General features: G+C 38.6%; 2 protein-coding genes across 2 annotated transcripts in view; one reads left to right on the top strand and one right to left on the bottom strand.

Moving 5' to 3' along the window:
- Positions 1-11525, top strand: part of usp43a (ubiquitin specific peptidase 43a) — a 125172-nt gene extending 113647 nt beyond the window's left edge. The window contains exons 15-16 of the mRNA XM_042214292.1: positions 5584-5745; positions 5855-11525. Coding sequence (XP_042070226.1) covers positions 5584-5745; positions 5855-7017 — 1325 coding nt within the window. The 3' untranslated portion in view covers positions 7018-11525. The remainder of the gene's footprint in view (positions 1-5583; positions 5746-5854) is intronic.
- Positions 11526-20363: 8838 nt separating this feature from the next.
- Positions 20364-23223, bottom strand: LOC102295449 (melanin-concentrating hormone receptor 1). Its single transcript, XM_005947877.3, has 2 exons — positions 22958-23223; positions 20364-22211 (listed from the first exon to the last, which is right to left on the bottom strand). The coding sequence occupies exons 1-2, from the start codon at positions 23010-23012 to the stop codon at positions 21187-21189; spliced, it is 1080 nt and encodes a 359-aa protein (XP_005947939.1). The 5' UTR covers positions 23013-23223; the 3' UTR covers positions 20364-21186.
- Positions 23224-24028: the final 805 nt, after the last annotated feature.

Here is a 24028-nt window from a genome sequence, read left to right as displayed (position 1 = left end):
CATTTGCAGCACCGCAAAACGTTCATTCTTCGGTTCCAATACCTTCTTGCTTTTTCTTTGCCCCCCAAAAAGGTATGTACAAAACGAAGGAGAACAATGCCGGTCCGTACAAAGACAGACTTGATGAAAAGTCAAAGAAAAGATACGAGGAAAAAAATCAAAGGAGTGAAAGGTTTACTTAGGGTAAACCCTTACGAGCACACAGAGGGACAAAATACGTCAGCGTGCTGCCCAACTTTCACCACGCTCATATTTATAATTATACGGTTCTTGGAGTGAGTGCACACACTCATGAAGTTTAGTAACTTCAGGTCACTGCAACAAGCCCCAGTTTACCGACGGATGGGTACAGGACCTTGAAATGCACCATGTAGAACTAAAGACCATCGTACATATCATAAGTTTACCAGTCTCACAAATCGTCTTCATAAATACACATTCATTAACCGTTTATTAATAGGACCTTTGAGCTCAACGATAATTAATTAGTAGTGGAAATAATTTCTGGTACGCGTTACAGAAATGTAGCAGTGACAATAATATTGTATGCTGTAATCGCACTGGACAATTAGTGATACAAAACAACTGTTTTATCCTGTGAATAAAAGTATATGTTTTTGTCAATGTACCATAATAACAGAAGCGAAACGCAATATTGTGTCAGGACAATTCACTGTTTATGCACAATAAACAAAGGAGCATAGCGCGACAATTTCTGTTCAGCGCCAGACTTGCTTGTAACCTATATCACCAATTATGTTAAGAAAAATGACGCATTAACTACAACAGCAGACTGACCTGTGTGGAAATGCTTGGAGCAGACTAACCTGTGAGCTGCAGTGTTCTGGGACGTTATATTTTGTCTTTGAATGGCTGCAATCCAGGCCATCCGTCGCCTCTTTGTTACTTCAGAAACATGGCTCGAACAATTTCTCTTCAACGACGTAATCCGATAACAACTGATCTCTTTACCCGTCGGCTTTCTGTGGCTGTCATGCGACCGGCTATTGCAGTTAATAATGCAACAGCTTCTTGCAATTTTTTGTGTTTCTTTTTATCGCTGTGTAACTGATTTCAATTGAAAGCCTGCGTGCGCTAGTACCTCTTGCCACGAGTTCCCAGAATTCTTTGCGGTTTACCCCTGAATGACGTCACATTTTCAATCTCTATTGCCTTTTACAAATCCAAATAACCAGTGACCTCTTTCCATGTGGTGCACCGACAATACAAGTCAAAAAGACAGCTTTTTTAAGCTGTACAAACTGTCTGAACATACAGGCATATGAAAAAGACAGGACTCCTTGAAGTCCTTTTAAAAACTAAGTACACCTTTAATGCTTCTATAGAAATTAAGAGGGTAAGCAGCAGCTAGGTGGTGCTAATCAAGTGCGTTTGAGTAATTATCAAGACCAGACCTCGAACTGATTGAATTGCTGTGGCAGGGCCTGTAGGGTGCAATGCATAAACAAATGCCTGCAAACCTCAAGGAACTGAGCAGTGTTATAAAGAAGAAGGGCCAAAAAATATTCCACAATAATTTTCAACTTATTGCTGCTAGAGGTGGTTCTACAAGATGTTGAATCATGATCTGTGCCTAGTTTTTCACATGATTGGATAGAGTCTGTACCATACTGTTTGTAGTACTCCCAAGCAGTGTTGGTCAGGTTACTTAAAAAAAGTAATCAGTAACTAATTACTGATTACTTTCCCAAAAAAGTAATTCCGTTACTTTACTGATTACTTATTTTCAAAAGTAATTAGTTACTTGGTTACTTTAAAAAAATATTTACAACCTGAATAGGTAATAAAGCAATAGATCTTTCAGCCCAATTCTATTTATTCTGCATAATCCATCATATAAAATGTAGTCAAATGAAAGTCTCTTTTTGAAACTAGTTTTATTAGTTTTAATCTTTTAACTTTATGCATCAAGCAACTTGCGTTACTTGTAATGCGTAACTGCCCATCTCTGCTCCCGAGTGGTCTTTGTTTATCTTGTCCATTTTCACATTTGTGAGTTCAGTCCAGTAGCTCTGTTATACTGTGGAGGCGTTTTGTAGGAGTGGTTTGGGTCCACTGAAAATCATTACAGAATTGTTCTTTTATCACGTCTATCCTAATGGGACTTTATATTCACATGGCTGTACAGGCACTATATAAATGAAAATAAAATTGGAATTGAACCTAGGTTTAGAAAATTAGGGGTTATTAATAAATACCAAAATAAATACCATAATAAACAAATAATCGCTTAATGTCTATGTTTTGTGTAAATCTGTCAGACTCCAATCAAACAAACAGACATTTCAAGGCTCACTTTTATGTCCCTCTAACTTTATTAGAATAAATTTAGACTAGAATAACCCTTTATTGTCATTTTACATGTGCAACAAAATTATGGATACTCCACACCAACTGTGCCAGAATAAAATATAAATAGTAGATATCAGGAATAACATAATTTAAAAAAATAACCTCGTTCTCTGTACATCTTATTTCAGCAAAACCTCAAATAAAAAATAACAATTTAGATATTACACTATCTCGTTATTTATTTAACACAAAACAAAATGCAAGAGAAGTGTTTGAAAAACTAAGTTCTAACCATATTGCATCCTCAAAAACTGTCCGTAGCACCCAGGTGCTGCTGATCACATTGAATAAATGATCATTAGCAAGTGTGAGTACTTCGATGAAAGTAGAGGTTTTGGCAGTTTGCTGATCTGGAGTGTTCAGATGTGTGTTAACATGATGCCAAGAGGGAAGGACATCAGCAGTGATCTTAGAAAAGCAATTGTTGCTGTCTCTCAGCTTGGGAAGCGTTATATTGCCGTACAATTTGAAATCCATCACTCTACAGCAAAAAACATTATTAGTAAGTGGAAATCATTCAGGACAGCTACCAATCATCCCCGAACTTAATGTTGCTGGAAATTAACCCCAAGGTCTGACTATGCAGTGGAGTTAACTGAAGAGCTACTTCTGAGATTCTACAGATGTAAGTAACCATGTTAAATATTAAAGTTCCCGACAGTACAATCAGACAAAGAACAAGCTTGACTTGTTTGGAAAAGTTGCATGAGAACGCTTCTTCTCTCCTAATGATCATGGCAGCACAGCTTAGCCTTGGAAAACTGTATCTGAGCAAACCACGAGTTCTGGAGCAATGTCTTTTAGACAAATGAGACAAAAGTGGAGATGTTTTGCCAGAATTCACACTGCCACATTTGATGAAAACCCAAATAGAGCAGGACCCAGACATCTTGCAGTCAGTGAGTCAGAAATGAGCTTCACTATATAAAAAGTCTTCTAGAGTCAAATGTAAGGCCATCTCTTTGAAAATTATCGTTTGTTAGAAACAGGATATTACAACTGGACAATGATTCCAAGCCTGCGAAGAAGTTTTTCTTATTTTGCTATTTTGCTTATAATTTAATGACCTCATCTGCATTTTTGTTGTTGTTGCTGTTTCTTGTTTTTCTTACTAAACTTCATCACTGAGAATTTGTGTTCTGATAAAGGTAAATCCAAAGAAAAAAATATCTTCACAGGTGGCATGTGAGCAAAAATGTAGCTCTCCAGTTATCTTGAAAGAAACTGCAACCTTCTAATAAAAGCCTTCATAGGACTATGCAATTCATGTGCAAATAGACCCCTGCCTTGCAGTTTGGTATTTAGTGGAGTCGCATAAACAGCAAATGCAAGATCTGCGTCCATTCTTCATCTGAGTGCCCTGGAATGTTCTTCTCCATCTTCTCACAAAAGCAGCTCTCAGCTCCCAAACTGTTTTTAGCACGATACCCAGGCTGAGCCATATGACTGTGTTTTGGTAGCCTATGTCACCATATCCTGTCTTATGCTGCTCCAAAACTACAAACAAATTTACTTTTATCAAGTTGGGTATTTTAGTTACAACATCAACATCGTGGTTAATTTTTATCAATAATTTACACATCACCTCTTGTTGTGTAATACAGTACAGCGCTTGGTTCATTTCAGTTATATTATATTTCAATTTTTGAATACAGTTTTATTTATAAATAGCACCAAACCACAACAGGAGTCCCCTCAACACGTTACATATTGTGAAGATCTTACAATAACTTTTTTCAGCATTTTTCCCTGTCAGGTTTAGGCTGTTGGCTGGAACACCTGCTAGTTAGCCCATTTCAGCCCTATCAAAACATGTATATGTGCAAAGCATAAACTGCTGCCAGCTCCTCTGTAACCTTAAACTCAAAGTAACTGTACCGATGTCACTTCACTTTTTGCTCTCTTGTCCAGAGCAAAAAATGTCAGGGCAAAAACTCAACTTATACACAGCACAAAACAAAATTATGTAGACTCTAAGATTCCATTCATTAATTTTCCTTGTCCAGGGTCATGGGAAGGTTGAAATCTATCCCAGCTAAGTCAGAGTGAAAGGCAAGGCACGCCCTGGATAGGCTGCCAGAGATAAAGCATATTCTATTTAGATCCCAAAGACATATGCAACCAGTACTTAATATTATTGATTAATAGTACTCTAAATTTATTCATTGTCTTAATATTTTACCTGGTAAAATATTTGCAAATGGTAGCAAAGAACTAAGAAATGCCTGTCTGCTGTGCACGTTGCTTTGACAGCTGTCATTCATTCCTCTTTCAAGGCGTCTGAGAAACTTCACTTTTTTTAATCTAATCATGTACTTTTTTATTTTTTAATGTTTCAGAAAAACAGCCTGACATTAATTGCTGAAGTTCTCTATGAGCCAACACTATGTGAAAATATATGTAAAGATCTAATATAGCCAACCTAGACAGTTATCCTTGCAAAACTTGCTGAATTGCTGTTAGAGCTGGATAAGTACCTGTTCAATCATTATTGAATTTCTTGGTGAAATTAGTGTGACTTGCCTTTCAAAAGATTTATTCTGCCTTAAACAGGATCTTCGTCGAGAGGCAGGTTTTATTTAAATGCTTTTTTGAAAAAGACATTGATTATCACTGGCCCTGGCAAATGTGCCTAATGTGATTTATTTCACAGATAAATGTTTGTTTTTCACACATTGTTAACTTAATTATTGGGGGTGGGCTGTGTGTGTGGGGGGGGAGGATGTCAGGAATGTGATTGTGGATAGATTTCATTTACCATTAGTATTTGCTCCCTTTACTCTGCCTCCCTTGTTGAATTCACTCGCCTACTTTTGCCAGAAATTATGAATAATTCCAAATTCCAGAGTAAAAGAGCAAACCAGACATAGAGCAGCTAATGGTTGACATGCTTCTTTCTAGAGAAAATGATGCAGGACAGAGGGGCAAAGTCTCATTAACACTATTAAGTGATATCATTTAATTTACTTTTGGTTGAGGCTAAATACCACCTGGCCTTTACAGCCTGCGCCTCTTTGTAGACTGACTCTTGAAACTTATGGGTATTATAACTATGGGAAGTAAAGGAGCCCCATATGTCAGATGAAAAATAAAATAACAGAATTTCTAAACAGCATTTGTGCTCTTGCATTGTTCAACATGTGTGCAAATGTTAAATAAGTGGAGTATTCTTTATGTTCCTCCTCTCAAACCTTTTTCTCTGTGTCATAGGCTCCACAAGTTCATCAGTGTCAGACCACTGGCTAATCAGGCTGACGGGGGACAGTAAGAGAGGCAGTCTGGTGTCTCATGCATCCACCACCTGTCCATCTTCCTTACCTGATTCTCCAGAGTCTCCAGTCTTCCTGGACAATGGCTTCAAAGATGAAAAAGGTAAAAGGACCACTGCTGTCAACAGACTTGTGTTTTATTTACAATTTGTCAAAACGTGTTTGGTTTTTATTTAAAGCCTAAAATATTTCCCTCTCTACATAAATGCCAGGTGGATTTGAGAAGAGGCCATTTGTCAGAGGTCTTCAGGGGCGCAGCATGAGCCTGAGAGCCCCCAGCAAAAACAAGGATACCTTGAGCAGAGTGCTTCCAATGCGCTGGTCCTTTGGTTCCAAGGACAGACGAAAACCTGACCCAGTCCCTCCCCCTGAACCTGATCCAGCCCCTGTAGAACTAGTACAGTACTTGGAATCTGGTCGGCGTCCCCGGTGCACAAAGGATCCGATAGCGACATTAATGAATGAACCACGCAGCACAAAGGAAGCTGCAAAGAGCCGTGTTGCAGCCAATGTTCGTTCGTCTAGTGTTGGAAGTATAAGTTGTGTGGGTAAGACAGGGGAGGAGCCGCCATTTCTAAAGGTCCCAGAGGGCCAGAAGTGGCCATCAGATAAAGCAGCTAGTCTGAGACGTAGCAAGGGGAGCCAGGCTAAGGATGAGAGCACTGTGAATATCAGGAGCAGCTCCAGCACTAACACTCTAACAAGGAGGAAGGATGGAAGAAAACAGAGCTCCTCCAAATCTTCACAGGATACTGAGACAAAACGGAGATCCAGTACTGGAGTTCAGCCCAGCTACAGCACACCCAGTCTCCAAGATGGAACTCTGAGAAGACAAAAGGGAGACAGGGCTGATAGGGAACGCCACAGCACACAAGAAGAAAACTCTAAGAACAAGAAAGCAGACGTGCCTAAGAGCCATGACGGAATACTGTCCTTCTTTAAAGGTAGCTTCCTGAAGAAGGATAAAGATTCAAGGAAACCCACTGAGGATGAGTCAGGGAGAGCAGTAGTTGAAGAAGAAAGCAGAAGGACCTTGTCGAGGCCATCACTGTCCAATGGAGCAGCAGGAGGCCGAACCGGAGAAGAAAGAGGCAAGTCCAAAAGCTCAGGCCATGTGGTTAATGAGCAGGTAAACGGTAAGGTGGGGCGCAAAGCAACTGAAATCAAACGCTCCCAGAGCTCCACCAACATCCCAACAAAAGCAGAGCAGAGCGTGCGTAGGACAGCATCTTTGCACCGTAATGGGATGTCAACAACGCCAGCATCATCACGCAGTCTGACAAGCGACAAACCATCTCACGGCACCTTGCAGAGGACTCGTTACAGCACAACCTCACTGGGGCGCAAAAAGACAGTCCCCGAGTCCAGCTTCTAACACAGAGACACATAAAGCCTTTTTCCTGAAAGAAAGTGAAGGACATGAAATCTCCAAGATCAAAGCAATAGTGCTCCATTCACAGTAATACGCCTTTTTTGTTCCTGGAAAATTAACAGAGTCAAGTAGTTTGCTCCATGTAAGACACAGAATAAATGAAAGTCCTCTAATGCTCAAGAGGACATTAATGAGCAAAATTAGGTGATATGACCTGTCCATTAAATATGACAGAGAGTCCTTCTCCGTTCTATTTCTACGACCCAAATAAGTGCCTGATCAGCCGATATGCAGTTTAGACCTATTGGTTTGTGTCAGTTTAGAACTGAAAGCACACAGCAGCACACCTACAAACATACTGTACGAATATGTGTCTTATTAATGTAATGTGAGCGTTGGAAGTCGCCACTCTGTTTCGAACTCTTACGGTCGCTGCTTAGAATGAAGACACACTGATTGTGTTCATTTATAAGAATGTATTGTGTCTACTTGATAAACGGTGGTGCTTTGAGACCTAAATCTCTGAATAATGTCAACTGTTTATTTTTAATGTTTTTTTTTAAAGCACAGTATGTTTTATTTTTTAAAGGATTGATTTTCTTTCTTTTTCCTAAATGACCCAGTCTGCAGCAGCAGTTGATTCAGTGATTTACAGCTGACTAAGCAAACATTTTAAAAACACTATTGTCTACTGTGAAATGGTAAATGAATACACTATCCCTTAGTGTATTAGTAATAACAGTTGAATATTAAACTGTTTGTTTTCTTCTATTGCTAATTTCATGTACCCACATCGTCGTGTTCCTTAATGTTAAATAATTGTTTCCCATGCTTTCCTAACACCGATGACTGTCAACAGTTTAATGTCACCATTCATAGAGGGGAGGACCACAAAAAGCAAAGCAAAAGAGAGTGACTTCTGCTTGTTACTAAAAAAAACCAAAATAATGTGGACACACAAAATCCTGTCTTATTGAAGCTGTGATTGAGAGAAAAATTCTGCCTCTCTGGGAATCATTTTTGATTAATGTACCTCCAAAATTGAAGGTCTGCAAAATTACTGGTTACTCTTTGATAGCAACTGTTTTTTACCAGAACATGACATTTACTTACTTATGAAATAGTGACTATTTGGCCAGTAGGGGAAATGGACAGAATATACAAGGCATGTAAGGTTAGGGAGCAGTGTTTGTTATTCTAAGTAAAGAAAATCTATTCTATGAATTTATAGAAGAGAAATAGAGTATGCATTATAATATGCATTTTCCTTTATTTGTAGATTTAATGTCTATTTACTGTTGAAGTAATGTTTTTGTTTATTTTTTAAGTGTGGCACAGTAAATGCATACATAAAAAAAACATAGTGGACAAGAATTTTATGTAACATTAATTTCTATTATTTAGGCTAAGCTAATTTAGCTTATTTAGCTTAATTAGCTTAAATAGCTAATTTAGCCTAAATCCATCCTAATGGTTCTGGATATTTTGCCTGTCCACATGTTTTATATGTAGAGGCAATATAGTATATTAATATATATTATCACACTCTCTTTTTGTTTTGTACAAAGACTTTTTTTTACCTTGCTACCTTTTCAAATATATAAACATCCTTCTTATTTAAATCGTTAGTTGGACTGCATTTGGGCAATATAAAGTAGAGCGAACTGCTTATCAAAAAAATTCAAGGGCAACTTCCAAACATCCGAACGCAGCATAATTATTTAATCCACCTTATCTAGCTGTCCAGCAGATCAACATAAACTCACACTGCAGTTAGAAAAAGCCTTTCATAATGTGAAATAATATAATTTGATGTTAGGTTTATTGACTTCACATCAACAGCACCTTTGTGCTAACCCCCGCAGCCTTCGAGATTATGAATGGCCAAATATTCTGATGAAGTATTTCTATCAAAAATCCAGTTTATTATTGAACAAATACCTTAGTGCAATCCTCTCTTTGTATTTATAATCACCATGAATATACAGCTTTCTTCTATTATGTAGGAATTAAAAAGCAGTATCTCTTTTATTGTACAAAAATGTCTACTTTTACTTAATCTTAAAATCTGAAAACCAATGATAATATTTAGTACAGTATCAGGCTATCCTGATAGCAAATAATCTTATATTTATGCCAAATACACATGTGCAATTATTTTTTCCTTCTTTCTTGACTATAACTTTACATCAGTGGGTTATATTAGAGAGCCCGTATTAGAGTATGGAACAAGCTTTTCTATTTGTGTCTGTGTAATGGTAGAAGGAGTTTTTTTTGTTATTAGCAGAAGTCTGTCAGATTGTGGAAAGGTACATCTAAGAGCTTATGCACATTTGACCATGAGTATTGTGCGATTTTGTTTTGTGTTTTGAAAAGTATATACGGTTGAAGTAAACAGATTGAGGCGTAAAAGCTTCATTTGCTGCTATAGGTAGCCTGTCGTAGTGCCTCTGTTAGATGCCACATGTTGAAACGCTGGACCGAATGTTGAAGTACAATCGAGGAGTTAAAGCAAACTCTTATGGAAGTAGGTTTTCTATGCACATGTCACAAATAGAGAAATCTTTCTGTCATTGTTTTGTTTACAAGTCAGACACTGGATTTAATATTTTTTTATGTCGTTATCAAAAATGCAAACAGCTTTTTCTTATTGTCACTTACTTCTAAGTTGACAAATAAGTTATCTGATGCAAGGGTTTGGTAGCTCTTCTAAATACTTCTGTGTTTGTGTTAAATGTTTTGGACAGATCTGAGTTTACCTGTGAAGACTATTTCCTTCCTCAGGAGCTACGTGAGGGATGTCAGGCGCTTAATTGCACATTTATCACTCCAACCCACCCCCACCCACGTTCCTATACTCCCATTTTAAATTCCTATCATCAATGTTTGAATTTTCTTTGCTTTTCGTAGTTTTCTCTGTGTTTACAAAACTATTTTTTGTGGCCTTGAAGGTGCCTGCCTGGGCTTTCACTTCTGCAGATCTTGTTTTGAGCCAAAAGAAAAATCATGTCGACAAATAATTTAGTGCTGATTAGTTATAAGTTTGGTAAGAGATGTAACTTGACATGGCAGATAAGATTTGTCGGTATTTGCTTTAAAATATTTTATTTTTTTAAGGGTGTCTTCTTTTTAACATTCGTTTGCATTTCTTTATTTGGTAGTGGGGAAAGAAATTGTGCCAACATTCAACTAGTCAAAGTTGCAGGCTTCGTTTTCTTCTGAAATGTCAAAAGGGATTGGTGGTGGCTTTGTTTTGATGATGGCTGCTGCATTTATGTCCTCAACAGTAATTCACAAAGACTGCTCAAACACACAAGTAGCACATTCAACAAAAAGGCAGAAATTGCTTCAATTAGAGAGCTAATAAAATGACACAGGTTTGTGCTTTTTACAGACATGCTCTCCTCAGCAGACTGACAAGTATTCCTTTGTATTTAACATAACAAATGCAAAGATTCTTACAATGTGGCCTGTGGTATACAGTAAAATGTGTGAAATATTTCCTTTCAACCAGTGAAACTGGCATAAAGCCCAGGAGGTTATTGAAACCTTTGCAAATTCTCAACCTTTACATCTAAATACATTGTGAAAGTATATTACAACTATCAATGAAATAGCCGGTGTGTTAGATGTGAGTCTGAAATGTTAAGTCTGTTTTGCTTCTCTCAAACCACATGTGGCCACATACATGCAGTGTTTATCAAACTGAGCACTTTTATGTGGTAAGAGATGTTTTTATATGCAATTTTTCTACATTTTCTAAGTAAAATCTCTGTATATATTTGTGGATACACGCAGAGGGGGATATGTGCGGGTGGGTGTGTGTGTAAGAGAGAAATAAATGAATAAATATGGACGCAGAGCCTGCATGGTGTAGTGTTTGGGATTTTCCATTGCATTGCACAAGGTGGTTTTCACTACAGTTTCTGCTTAAATTGTCCTCTGTACATGATGGTACATTATATATATATTTGATATATTATATTTTTCAGTACAATAAAAATGTGTTATTTATTACTATGGTCTTCAGTAAGCCACTTTTAAATGCTTAATAAAAAAAATATGAAGTTTTAAAATTGAAGATTTTATTACCTGTGGGACAATGCTTTTAATTTATGGATTTTCTTTTCTTTTTTACAGCAGAAACGTAGACAGGAGACATACGCTGAAAGATCAGACGCCATATTGAGGTTATGTAGCATGACCGATGAACATTTGGGACAAAAAATGTGTGTCAGTACAAGAAATTGCCACTAAAATGTACCCTTTAAAGTGGATTGTGTCATCCTTAATATGTGAGTTTTGGGTAAATAATTTAATTTCACAATTAATTACAAAAGAGAAAAACTCAGAAGTGGCATATGTGATATGCATTCAAACTAATGTATGCTAATTAATATTTAATTTCTTGTTTTTATTTCATCAATGAACACTCCAATTTTGCAATTTGAGCTTTGGTAAAAAATGCACTTTTTGCAAGCTCTGGTATTAGAATTAAAGTTATTAGAAATGGTAAATGGCCTGTATTTGTACAGCGCTTTTCTATTCCCTAAGGACCCCAAAGCGCTTTACACATCCAGTCATCCATCCATTCACACACTGGTGATGGCAAGCTACATTGTAGCCACAGCCACCCTGGGGTGCACTGACAGAGGCGAGGCTGCCAGACACTGGCACCACAGGCCCTCTGACCACCACCAGTAGGCAACGGGTGAAGTGTCTTGCCCAAGGACACAACGACAGAGACTGTCCAAGCTGGGGCTCGAACCAGCAACCTTCCGATTACAAGACCAATTGCAGTGGCTGACCTTAAGGTTAAGAGGCTTATTTAATATGAATAAGAAGATGCAATAACTCCAATAAGCGAAGCAATTGTAACAAAGCATTTTTTTCTGCATATGAGGACTGTTCATCCAAACAACCTCGAGCTCATGTCCCAACATGTTTGTCTTACATATGTGAAGCTGAATACCAATTAAGATGCTGTAGATGAAGAACAGATGGATAGAAATAAAGATACTTTTCCAAATTAGCACCAACCTCTGTCATCAGCTTGGCTTTTCTTGGCTGCTATCCTAAGTCTAACCATTTCATAATTGTAAGTCTACCATCAATTAGACATCAGTGCCACTGGTTGACCACCAACAGAAAAAGACCCAGATAATGAGACCACCTGAGTTTCATTTGGTACTAGAATTACACTTTGTCCTGCCAAATCTGACATACATCAGATGAGTAGTTGTCAAAACGGGTTAAAAAGAAACAGGTATATAAGAGTTTGGGGGGTTTTCAGAATTGCTTCTGTTTTTATATATTTATCCTATTGAAAATAGCTGCATGCAAAGAAAAAAGCTGAAGTAAAGCGAACCATGCTGTGAGCCAGGCACCTGAACATGGCCTCATTAATGGATAGATTCTTAAGAAGCCAATGACAAAGGCTCAGAGTGCAGCTGATGTGATGGAGGAGATGATGGTGCTGGGGATGTGGTTTTTCTGCCTGCTGTTTTTTTTTTTCTTCTTTCTTCTAAATCTCACTCTTATTCGTACATTGTTAAAGGCCTCAATGCCTGTTCAAAGCAAAAAAGAAAAAAAATGAAAGAAAGAGAGAGATGACTATAAAATGCGTAACATGAAGCAGCTTTTTTCCCATAGTATTACATCATAAAAGCCGTAATAGTCTTTGATCAGTGTATATGTTAACTCTCAGCCAAAAGGAAAATAAAGCTTGTGTCTCCAAACGTATTTTCCACTACTTTTCAGTTTGTTGCAGAAAAAAAATGAGATTATCTCATAGCCTGAGTTGCAAAAATGTATTATTTCTTAAATCATATAAATTTCACTTCTCATGTTCACAGTGTAATGGCCTTTATGCCTTGTCCCTCAGGGCATATACTGTAAATGTACCCACTGGAAGTAGGTGCTAATATTTAATGCTGAACTATCCCCCCCACCCCACCTCCGCCCAGTTAAAAGCATCCATTCTGTTCTCTGTATGTGAAAAACTGGAAAAAAATGAGTGTGTGGTAAGATGTCTGTGAAGGTTCTCAGTCACCCAGGTCATCGTAGTCAAATGAGCTTGCAAAGAAAAGCGTCTGGACTTCTTTAAGTTGCTTGAAGACGTTTCACCTCTCATCCGAGAAGCTGGGTCCAGGGACCCACACCCATTTTCCCACCTTGGCTCAGGCGATTAGAGGATCATCAGGGGGTCCTTTTGTCCCTCTTTGGGGGGATACTCCCACTAGGTTTAAATCTGGGACTCTCCACCATTTGACCTTAGAACTGAAGAAGCTTCTCGGATGAGAGGTGAAACGTCTTCAAGCAACTTAAAGAAGTCCAGACGCTTTTCTTTGCAAGCGCCTTTGAGTGTGTGGTAAGTTTTAGCATGAAATACAGAGTACAGAGATACAGCAGGAACTTTACCCCTTCATGCCAGAAATAAATGTCTTATTGACTATTTCAGTGAAACAGTCTGTTTAGCATTTAGCATCAGTTGTGCACTGTGTTTTAGTCAGCAGAGCATGGACAGATATTGAGTGCATAACACTCCTCATGCAGACCCAACACACATGGGTCACTAGCTATGTCTATAACAGTTACTTGAGCAGCACTTCATACCATTACATACAGCACTGATTGTGTAATTTCCTGGGATACTTAAATGTGTACAGCTAGTATAGTGTGTAAAGCAATGACAACTGGAAACCTCTGGGACCTAGTGGATGGATTGCTATTCATGATTTTTTTTTCTACAGATTTGAGTGATTCTCTGACCCTTTCTCCAACTCTTCCAGCAAAATATTGTCAAATGTTTAGTAAAACATTTTTGTACAAACACTCAATATTGCTGACTTCTGATGTTCTCATTTTCATCTACCAACATCATAAGGGAAATATTTGTAATAACTGACATGGCTCATGGATTTAATGGGGGGGGTTTTTTCTAGGGTTTTTTATGGACTTGCAAATGCTGCTCTACAGATTGGTGTTATGATTAATTTAACTGTAATTAACTGTAAATTATATCAATATGGGTTTTGCTTTGAGAAAAGCAATGATTCTTGCATTTTGCTTTTTTGCACACAGCCACATCACCTAGGCTTGGATGTTTATGTATATCCTACTGTAGTTTGTAAAATATGTATCGTTTTCAACTATTGCCTGTTGATGCTTTAAGAAGTCAGCAATTTGACTGCATTAGTTCCTGGACTGCTCGTTTCCAACTGACTTTAGTTTGTCTTGACTAGCGCAGTATAATAGTTCTACTTTGCTGGAGCACTGATGTATACCAAAACTTTAAAAAGCCATATTCCAGCAAAAACATTATGCACAGTTGATTTGAATTGCATCATTTATGTTAATTGCACTTGTAAGTGAACAGAGAAACAACATTTTAGTTTGTTGATTTATTATTTTTTATTCTTTTGTTTCACGATTTGAAGAAGTCTGTATTTGGAGTTGTTCATTGGCTTTCACACATAAGATTAAACTTCTGTTTCCATTAACAAGAGAATATTCTGACAGCTCTTATATCAGTCTAGTCATCACTGGCAATTTTAGAAGCTTTTTGCTGCAATTCCAAAACGACGTCTTCAGATCTGACAAGAGGTAAGTGACATCACTTAACTATTACTGGTTTAGCAATCAGGAAGCAGCAGGAGATAATGTTCACTGTTACTACAGAGAAGTAGTCACTTAATGTGTCAAACACTCCCTTTCAAAAGCCACATTTAAAAAAAACAACTATTGTGTGAAGTCCTGGAAGGCGTTGTGAATTTTGGGGGGGGCAACTGCATTATATCTCTGGATATTTGTAACCATACTGTTGTGTATCTGCTGCTATATTGTCAAGAACAAACATTTATCTGTGTCCACAAATCCTGATTCCACCATTTGAAAATGATGATTTGGATGATGTGGTGGTGGTTTTAGAGTGGAGAGAAATCTGTTCATCATCTATAGCACTAGGGATGGAAAAATTATAGTTATAAGATCATCAGAATCAGAGTTATGACAGTATGTAATGATATATTTTTAAAGATTTGTTGTTGCCTTTAGCAGTGAAGAATAGACAGTACGGAGCCCCGCAAGGGACATGGGAGAAAAAATTAAGATCAACATTTGCAAGATCTCGCAAAAGTTTTGCAAGCACTCGCAAAAGTTCATCTTAATTCTTCATGCCATAAATTCAACAAGTTGCTGGAAACATGCCATAGAGTTTATGGTCTGTATTTACATGATGGAGCTCATTTGAGTACAGTGAACTCTTTGTCCTGCTCAAGAAACCAGTCCTAGGAGATCTGAACTTTGTGAGATGGTGTGTGCTGCTGGAAGCGGCCACCAGAAGAGAGGTGCACTGTGCACTAAAGACATGGACATGGTCAGCAATAATGTTCAGGTAGGCTACGGCATTCAAACAATGCTCATCTGAAACTAGAGTAAATATCCAGTGAGTTGTGACCATACCATATGAATGTTGCAGCAGAAATCCAGAACCATCAGGAAACATTTTTCTAATCTAAACGTACGATACGAGTGTGTAACGGTCCTGGGTGGGTGACCCAGTGTTTTAATTATTGTATTATTATTATTATTATTATTATTCTTGTTCCCTGGTCAGTCGTGTCTAATGTGACTCCTGCCTCTGTGCTCCGTGTTCCCTTTGTTTAGTGTCAAGTCTGTGTTTCTGTGTTTTTCTTCCTGTTTTACTTTTTACTTTGACAGTGCCTTGTCTTATGTCAGTGTGTCTAGTTTTGCTTCACCCTGGTCTCGTCATGTTGATTGCGCCCAGCTCATGTGTCTCATTTCCTGGTTTCCCTCAATGTATTTTAGCCCTGTGTTTCTCTCTGTCAGTGTCATGTTGTCCCCTTACCGTGCTATGTGTTTCTGCTTCCCTGCTCCCTGAGATCTTCATCCCTAGTTTCCAGGTTTCCCAGTGTTTTTGTTATTAGCTCCAATTTTGTAGTTTTGTTTTGTTTTTGCAAGTTTATTGTTGTGAATATTATGCAAGTGCAATAAAGCAGCCTCTTTAATTTATTCCTCCATTGAGTGTTTTGCGTTTGGGTCCTACATCCTGCCTGCCACACAGCTGTATCATGACAGAATGATTCAGGGAAGCTCACTTATGTCTGATGACAGTGATACTAAAGTGAGTTGTTGAGGATATCCTGAACCCCTGAATCCTTCTCCTGAGTCGCTAATCGCTGATTAGATATTTGCAATAGCAAACAGTTCAACAAAGTGATTAATGAATTTATACATCTATACTCATGCATTGTCACGGTTGGGGGAGGATGCTCATACTTTCTGACTTGAGAGGAAGTCCGACTGGGAACTTCTGATTTCTAATGGAACAAACCATCTTTACTGACCTGTTTTTTAAAATGCTGGTAAAAATCGACTTGTGTCTTTAACCCAGTGGTGCCAGCCGTGGCACTCCTGCAAGGTTACAAAAATTGAGAGGTGTAGGACCGGTGCAGCTTTTGCCATGCCACTCATGAGGGCAACAGTGGTGAATATAATGGGCCCTTAAAGCCTCTTAGATTTCATTCATTCCAAATGATCCAAGGTTGTAGAGCTCGTTTGTGAACTTCAAATTAAAAGCCCAGAAATTAAAGTCACTATGAAGAAAAACAGCAAAAAAGAGGGCTTATTATCTCTATAATTTCATGATTTTCATTTAATAATAACCAAGAAGCTGGCTTTACTTCCAAATTTGAATCACTGTATCTTAGCTGCCACTGATGCTGAAATTAGTAAATGCTGCAGAGAAATACAATTTGGTACATTTAGTACATTTTTAATAGATTTTTACCCCTCAAAAAACATTGTGTCTTGAATTAAACAAATTTTAATTGAAACAGCAATGTTTTCCCAGCCTTAAATTGTGTCTTTTTAGCTTACCTACCTCACTTGCTATGATTTAAATGGGGTTTAGATATCAACATTATCTCACACACTATACTCAACTTAGTACAACAACAAAGGTTGTCAATCATGCTGTTTTCATGCTAATGTTTTCTCAGAATCAGAATCAGAATCAGAAAGGGTTTATTGCCAGATGTTGAGCAGGTTTACAACATTAGGAAATTGCTGCGGTGCTTCAGCTCATCCCAGTGCTACAAACATTACTGGTTGAAGTATTGTTGGTAGCAACAGATTTTAAACACAAAAACACATCTATATAAAACATCACTGAAAAACCTGCATATTATTTTATCTACCTGTAGAAATAAGTGTTTTTGTAAATTTGTATCTTATCACATTTATTAATATGCCAATATTACTCTTCTTCGTAGTTGCACTGACTATACTACAGTCAGTAATCATAGTACCAGAGTATTATCAGACCAGCTGAGGTGCACTGACTGTGCAGCCTATGCTACACTGTATTAATGAGGACATTATTAATGAATATGTAATAATGCTCCATTCTGAACAATATTGAGAGTTTTGCAGAACAACTCTGAATTCCACAGCTTTGTGGAAAATAAATGAGGCTTCAGTTCATGAAAACAGGAATCTGGGAGTGAAGCAGCGGGCAGATGCAGTAGACAAGGGCCTTTCATTATAAGTCTAATAACTATGTTCGCTTTTTGAGCACAAAACAATTACACCTCGGGACGTGTGGATGCATTAGTGGTAATTAAGTCTTCAGACATGTCAAAATATTAATTTGTTCTGACAATATAATTAAGCTTGTGCCTTTTTGAAAATTAGTCTGGAACATGAAAGGCGGAGTTTAAGATAAATCATATATGTTCAAAAAAAAGATTTGTATTAGGCTCCAGCGTGTCCTCATGTCCACAATCCAAGTCTCTATTCTTGGTTACTTGCTTATCCATTAATGAGCAAACTCAGGTTATTAAAGCTTTTGATTCCAGCTCTTGTGTAGATTTTCTTTGATGTAAAGTAAACTCAAGATCTGTCCTTGAGCTTCAGCAAAACATCGTAAGGAAGCTGTATTAGAGCTGTGAATAACTGGAATTGTAGTACCTCACATGTTAGTGATCCAATATATCTATATCTCTCTCTCTCTCTCTCACACACACACACACACACACACACACACACACACACACACACACACACACACACACACGGGTAAATTAATCCAGTTTAATAGTTTCATGCAAATTGTGTTTATTTCTGTTGCAATAAACATATTGTATGTAAGTGTCAATGTTTACATCACAGGGTGGGTCACAATTTATTGTAGCCAGTAGTTTGACATGATGATGGTTTGTTCTTGGTTCATATAGAATATGACAAGATCAACAGTTATACCAGAGTTTCTTAACCTCAGTCTCTGGACCCTACAGGGAGGTATGTCAACTTACAACTTGTCACCTCTAATTGCTGTAATCCAGTCAGTTTCTGGAAACTGGGTCACAGTGTAGAAAAGGTTGAGAAACCCCGAGTTGGAATATTTTTACAGCATACACACAAGCAAAGATAGAATACAATAACAAAGACAGCTAAAATACAATATAATTTATTAAAAAATAAACAAAATGAACAACACCTAAAAATATTTGACATGCTAATTCATCCAAAATACCACCTCATTTAAATCAGGGGCTTTGAATTATTATTGAATCCTAACAAAACTTTACATTTCTTCGCATTGCCCTTCCTCAAGAGTAAACACTGTTAGCTTTTGATGTTTGGTAATATCATGTCCAAAGTCTCTTTGTATTCAATTCACTTCTCCATAGTGTTTTCCTCTTCTTTGGCCTCATAATGATGATGATCATAGCTCTCAGTTGTATAACAATAAAATTCAAAGCTACATGCAACGTTGTAAAATGACAGTGAAATCGCACCAGAACTTTATATCATCCCTGTGTATGAGTTTTTAACAAGGGTGGTCGATTTTTGTGATCACAGCATTAAATATTTCTGCATAAAGTGCTACAAAAAAATAATATTTTTAAATTGGTCAGTAGCTTAACATGACTTTGATTTTTGTTTTACTCCACGAGCATAAATATAAATAAATAGCATAAATACACATAATAACCCAAATCAAATCAAATCAAATCACTTTTATTGTCACATCACATGTGCAGGTACATTGGTACAGCACATGTGAGTGAAATTCTTGTGTGCGAGCTTCACAAGCAACAGAGTTGTGCAAAATACAATAATGTAAACAAGCAAAATACAAGAATGGCTACATCTGAAACTAATAAATATATGTACAATATATAATAGTATATGCATTTCTGGATGTGTATACTAAATATTTTTCTACTGTGTGTGTGTGTGTGTGTGTGTGTGTGTGTGTGTGTGTGTGTGTGTGTGTGTGTGTGTGTGTGTGTGTGTGTGTGTGTGTACACATATTTTACAAATTAAATAGAGTAAACAATAAATAAAATATATAAAAATATACAGAGTGAGACATGTGCAAAACAGTGGCATTACTGTACAGTATGGAGTGCATAATGTTAAAGTTCCAGTAGTGGAGGTGAGGTGTCTATGACGTGTTCAGCAGTCTGATGGCCTGGTGGAAGAAGCTGTCTCTCAGTCTGCTGGTACGGGACCGGATGCTGCAGAACCTCCTTCCTGATGGAAGCAGTCTGAACAGTTTATGGCTGGGGTGACTGGAGTCCTTGATGATCCTCCCCGCTTTCCTCAGGCAGCGCTTCCTGTAGATGTCTTGGAGGGAGGGAAGCTCACCTCCAATTATCCGTTCAGAGCACCGCACTACTCGCTGGAGAGCTTTGCAGTTGTAGGCGGTGCTGTTGCCATACCAGGTGGTGATGCATCCAGTGAGGATGCTCTCAATGGCACAGTGATAGAAGGTCCTGAGGATGCGGGGGCTCATGCCGAATCTTTTCAGTCTCCTGAGAAAGAAGAGGCGCTGCTGCGCCTTCTTCACTGTTTTGTTTGTGTGTACTGACCACGTAAGATCCTCAGCCAGATGTACACCAAGGAACCGGAAGCTGCTCACTCTCTCCACAGCAGCGCCGTTGATGGTGATGGGGGTGTGTACTTCTCTGCACCTCCGGAAGTCCACTATCAACTCCTTTGTCTTTGCGACGTTGAGGGTGAGATGGTTGTCTTGACACCAGTGGGTCAGGGCGCTGACCTCCTCCCTGTAAGCCGTCTCATCACCGTTGGTGATAAGACCCACCACTGTAGTGTCGTCCGCAAACTTCACAATGATGTTGGAGTTGTTAGTGGCTGTGCAGTCGTAGGTGTAGAGTGAGTACAGGAGAGGGCTCAGTACACACCCCTGTGGAGCACCAGTGTTCAGTGTGATGGGGGATGAGGTGATGCTGCCCAGTCTGACCACTTGGCGTCTGTCAGACAGGAAGCTAAGGATCCAGCTGCAGAGGGAGCTGCTCAGTCCTAGATCCTGCAGTTTCCTGTCCAGCTTCGAGGGAACGATGGTATTGAATGCAAAAGTACCATTAATAACTGGTGTAAAAGATAGGCAAAGAGGAAAACAGGTAAAGTGATCACTGCTGGGTTAAAACCTTTTTTTAGATGGGTTTTTTTTTTAATCACTTGAGTTTTCATATGAATGAGAAGCTCTAAGTTGTAGTGGTTAACACATGAAAGAATCCTGCTCAAGAGCAGCAGGAGACATAAATCCACTTTCAGGGCATCAAAAGCTGGTGGACTCCTCCTGGTCCCGAGTCTAGATAAATGACGAGGCATTTTGGCATAAAATCTGCGCCAAATATATTCTGATCCATCTGCTGTGGTGACCCCTTGGGGGTGAAGTGAACAGCTTTTGTATATGAAGAAGAAAAATAACAAAATAAGAAAGCTAATATTTGCCTTGGCTATGGATGTGCAAGCTCATATTAATTAAATATGTGTTTCAATGAGTTCACATATTGACAGTAAATATCCCTTTCTGACTACACTGGTTTCTATTTTTGAATAAATGAATCAACTGTGTTTCTGCTAATTAATAAAGAGCAGCACACTTGTAAGAGTTTAAAACAACAACAACAACAACAACAACAACAACAGCAGCAGCAGTGTAAACCAACAGAATTGTGCTTGGCAAATGCACATGTAATTAATCAAGGATCATTTAGGACTGATATGAAATATTGCTCCTCACAGATGCTCTGAAAATTTGTTCTTCGTCTGCTGTCCCATGACCAGTTGCTTAGATACAAAATAATGAAATAACAGATATTTTTATCCATGGAGTCATTCTGGAGCCACGTTGGATGGTATCATCTCCCTGCAGGCTGGCTCCTGCTGAGCCTGTTCAGGTACCATCCTCACACTGACACTGCCACCATCTGTGGTGCTCGGGTTCACCACGCGGAACTTCCGATGAGCTGGCCGTACAGCTCTAAGAAACTGCCTCTTAAAGGTCTCACTTAGCATGATATAGAGAAATGGGTTAATGCAGCTGTTAGCATAGCCCATGCTAATTGCAATATTATAGGCATAGGAGAACGCTATGCTCGGCTTCTGCACCCCCAGGTGCACCAGTTGGAGGATATAGAAAGGAGCCCAGCAGATAAAGAAAGCGAGGCAGATGGCCACTGCCATCCGGGTCACCTTCCTGGTGCGCACTCTCAAACTCCGTGGAGGCAGAGGCGCCACACTTGTGGACATGTGTTGGAGGATCTTGAAGAATACCCGACAGATAATGACTAAGGGTATCGCAAAGGCCAAGAAAAACTGGTAAAGTGTAAACCAGTATGTATCTGTAACTGGATCAGGCAGAAGCAGAGCACAGGCCACTAGCCCATCTGGGAGAGGCATCAGGCCGGCATACATCCACACAGGGATAATGGTGAGTAAGGACAAAACCCACACCAGCCCAATGACCAACACAGCCACACAAGGCGTGCGGACATAGTTGAAGCGAATGGGATGCACAGTAGCTAAATAGCGGTCAAAGGTCATTGCAGTGAGGATATAAGTACTGACAATCTGGCTGTTGGAATCGAGCGCAGTGATGACCGTACACATCGCGGCTCCAAAGTGCCAGGTACCGTTGCCCAGCAACTGGTGAATGAGAAATGGCATCCCGAGGAGAAACAGAAGATCAACAATTGACAGATTTAAGATAAAGATATCTGGAACTGTTTGCTTGGCTCGACACTTGGTCTTCTTCATAATGGTGTACATGACAATACAGTTCCCAATGATGCCCAGAAAGCAGATAATGCCAAAGATGACAGGTAGGATGGCACCACAGTGAAGAGCACCATCTTCAGCTGGAGACCAAAAAAGGGGGGAACAGCAGTTAATGTGGAAATATTACAAATTAGCTTTACATCTTAAAAATACACAAAAATACAATTTAGAACTGTACGGATACAGCATGAAATACAGTATATCTAAGTACCACATAATAAAAGTAAGAATTTTAATAAATTTAAATTCATGTCCAGGCAGATCTATTTGCTTTACACGTGTATATATCTGCCTATGGTGTCTGCATGCCTTTTTTGTTTGTTTGTTTGTTTGGTTGGTTGGGTTTTTTGCTTTACTACTGCTGCAAAGTCGAAGACAGAGAGGAATACAACAAAATACAACAGATTCAATATTATTCTAAAGATATAATTAGATGTCTAAAAGATCTGTTCTTGTGTTCCAAACTTACAAAATCCTGTTTTGAGAACATATTTATGTCAGTATATTTATGTTTGGGGTTTTTTGTTGTAGTTGTTTTGTTTTTTGAACCATGTGAGGGACTATTGCCTTAATTTAGTTAGGCTTGCACTAATGTTTTTCTTTATTCATGTTTCCATTTCAAACGTATTATTTGGGAAATAGTTATGCGCTCTAACGTGAAGTTAGAACACAAGATAATATGAAATAACCGAAGATAAAAGAAAATTACAAGAAAGGAAAACTGAAGCATCATTTTATGTTTGTTTTGTTTTGTTTTACATTAATGTTAGACGATTTACACCTCAAACAACGTAGGTCTATTGGGCTGTAATACTGTTCAACCTACCTGTTGTTGAATTGCTGCCATCGATTGAAAAATTTGTATTGTTAAAAAAATCCATGGGGTAAAATCAAAAAGTACATCCAAGTTAAGATATGGCGCCGTTATGACAGGGTGGGCTTTCCAAGTAAAAACATCTGGAGCAGATTGCAGCCGAATCCTAAATTACCTTCTTTCTGTAAAAGAAATCAGATTGTTAAATCCGTTCCAGCACAACCGTCGTGTTTCTCTCTGTGCGCGGATCAGCGCGCTCTGCGCCCTCAGTGGTAATAACGCAGCTCCTCTGGGAGTTACTGACACTGAAGAGTCCGTGAGAGCATCTTCACTACCAGTAAGCGACGCAGTGTGGAGTTGCGACTGCGCTGCAGGTGTCAGATTAAATAACATTGCTGTGTGCGCGTGTGCGCGTATGTGTATGCGTGTTTATAAATGCGTAAAAGTGTTTCCTTATTAATGCGTGTTTCTCTGAATCTGTTTTAGAGTTTAATTTTTCTATTACCTTCAGTACTTTAGGGTTTCATGAAAAGCAGAGAAAGAACAGCGACTTATGACTCAAAGTTAAAACACGTAGCTTTGAAGCGTTTCAGAGCAGTTACAAACAGATAGGTTCCTACACTCAAAGTCTGCCACTAGATGGCTTTGTTGCCTGTCATTTGACCTATTCGCACCTTTCGGGCATTAAAATAGGATGTGAGCGGTTGACGGTTTGTGTGTTATGAAAAACACATTTAAGCCATCTACACAGTTCAGTTACTAGTTTTGCAACTCAAAGCAACTGATAAAGAAGCATGCATGCATTGTCGATTGCAAGGTGTTCTTCTTTCAGCTTATGTCCTCCGCATGTCCTCCATGAATCTTTTCTGCGCTCTTTTCTGTTTTTCTCCTGCCTGGCAGCTACATGTTCAGCATCCTTTTTCCCAGTTTATCTACTATCTCTCCTCTGCACATGCTCAGATAATCTCAGCCTTGCCTCTCCAACTTTGCCTCCAAAATGCTCTTGTCATGCTCTTGTTACTCACAATGAAAATCTTGCAGTGTGTGTTTGACAGAGACAGAGAGCAAGAGAGTTGGTACAGT

This window comes from Haplochromis burtoni, unplaced genomic scaffold (genome assembly GCF_018398535.1).
Source record: "Haplochromis burtoni strain Fernald_Lab_line unplaced genomic scaffold, NCSU_Asbu1 Contig_544, whole genome shotgun sequence".
Lineage (NCBI taxonomy): Eukaryota > Metazoa > Chordata > Actinopteri > Cichliformes > Cichlidae > Haplochromis > Haplochromis burtoni.
The sequence above is the reverse complement of the archived record's forward strand: the minus strand, read 5'-3'. Positions and strand labels throughout refer to the sequence as shown.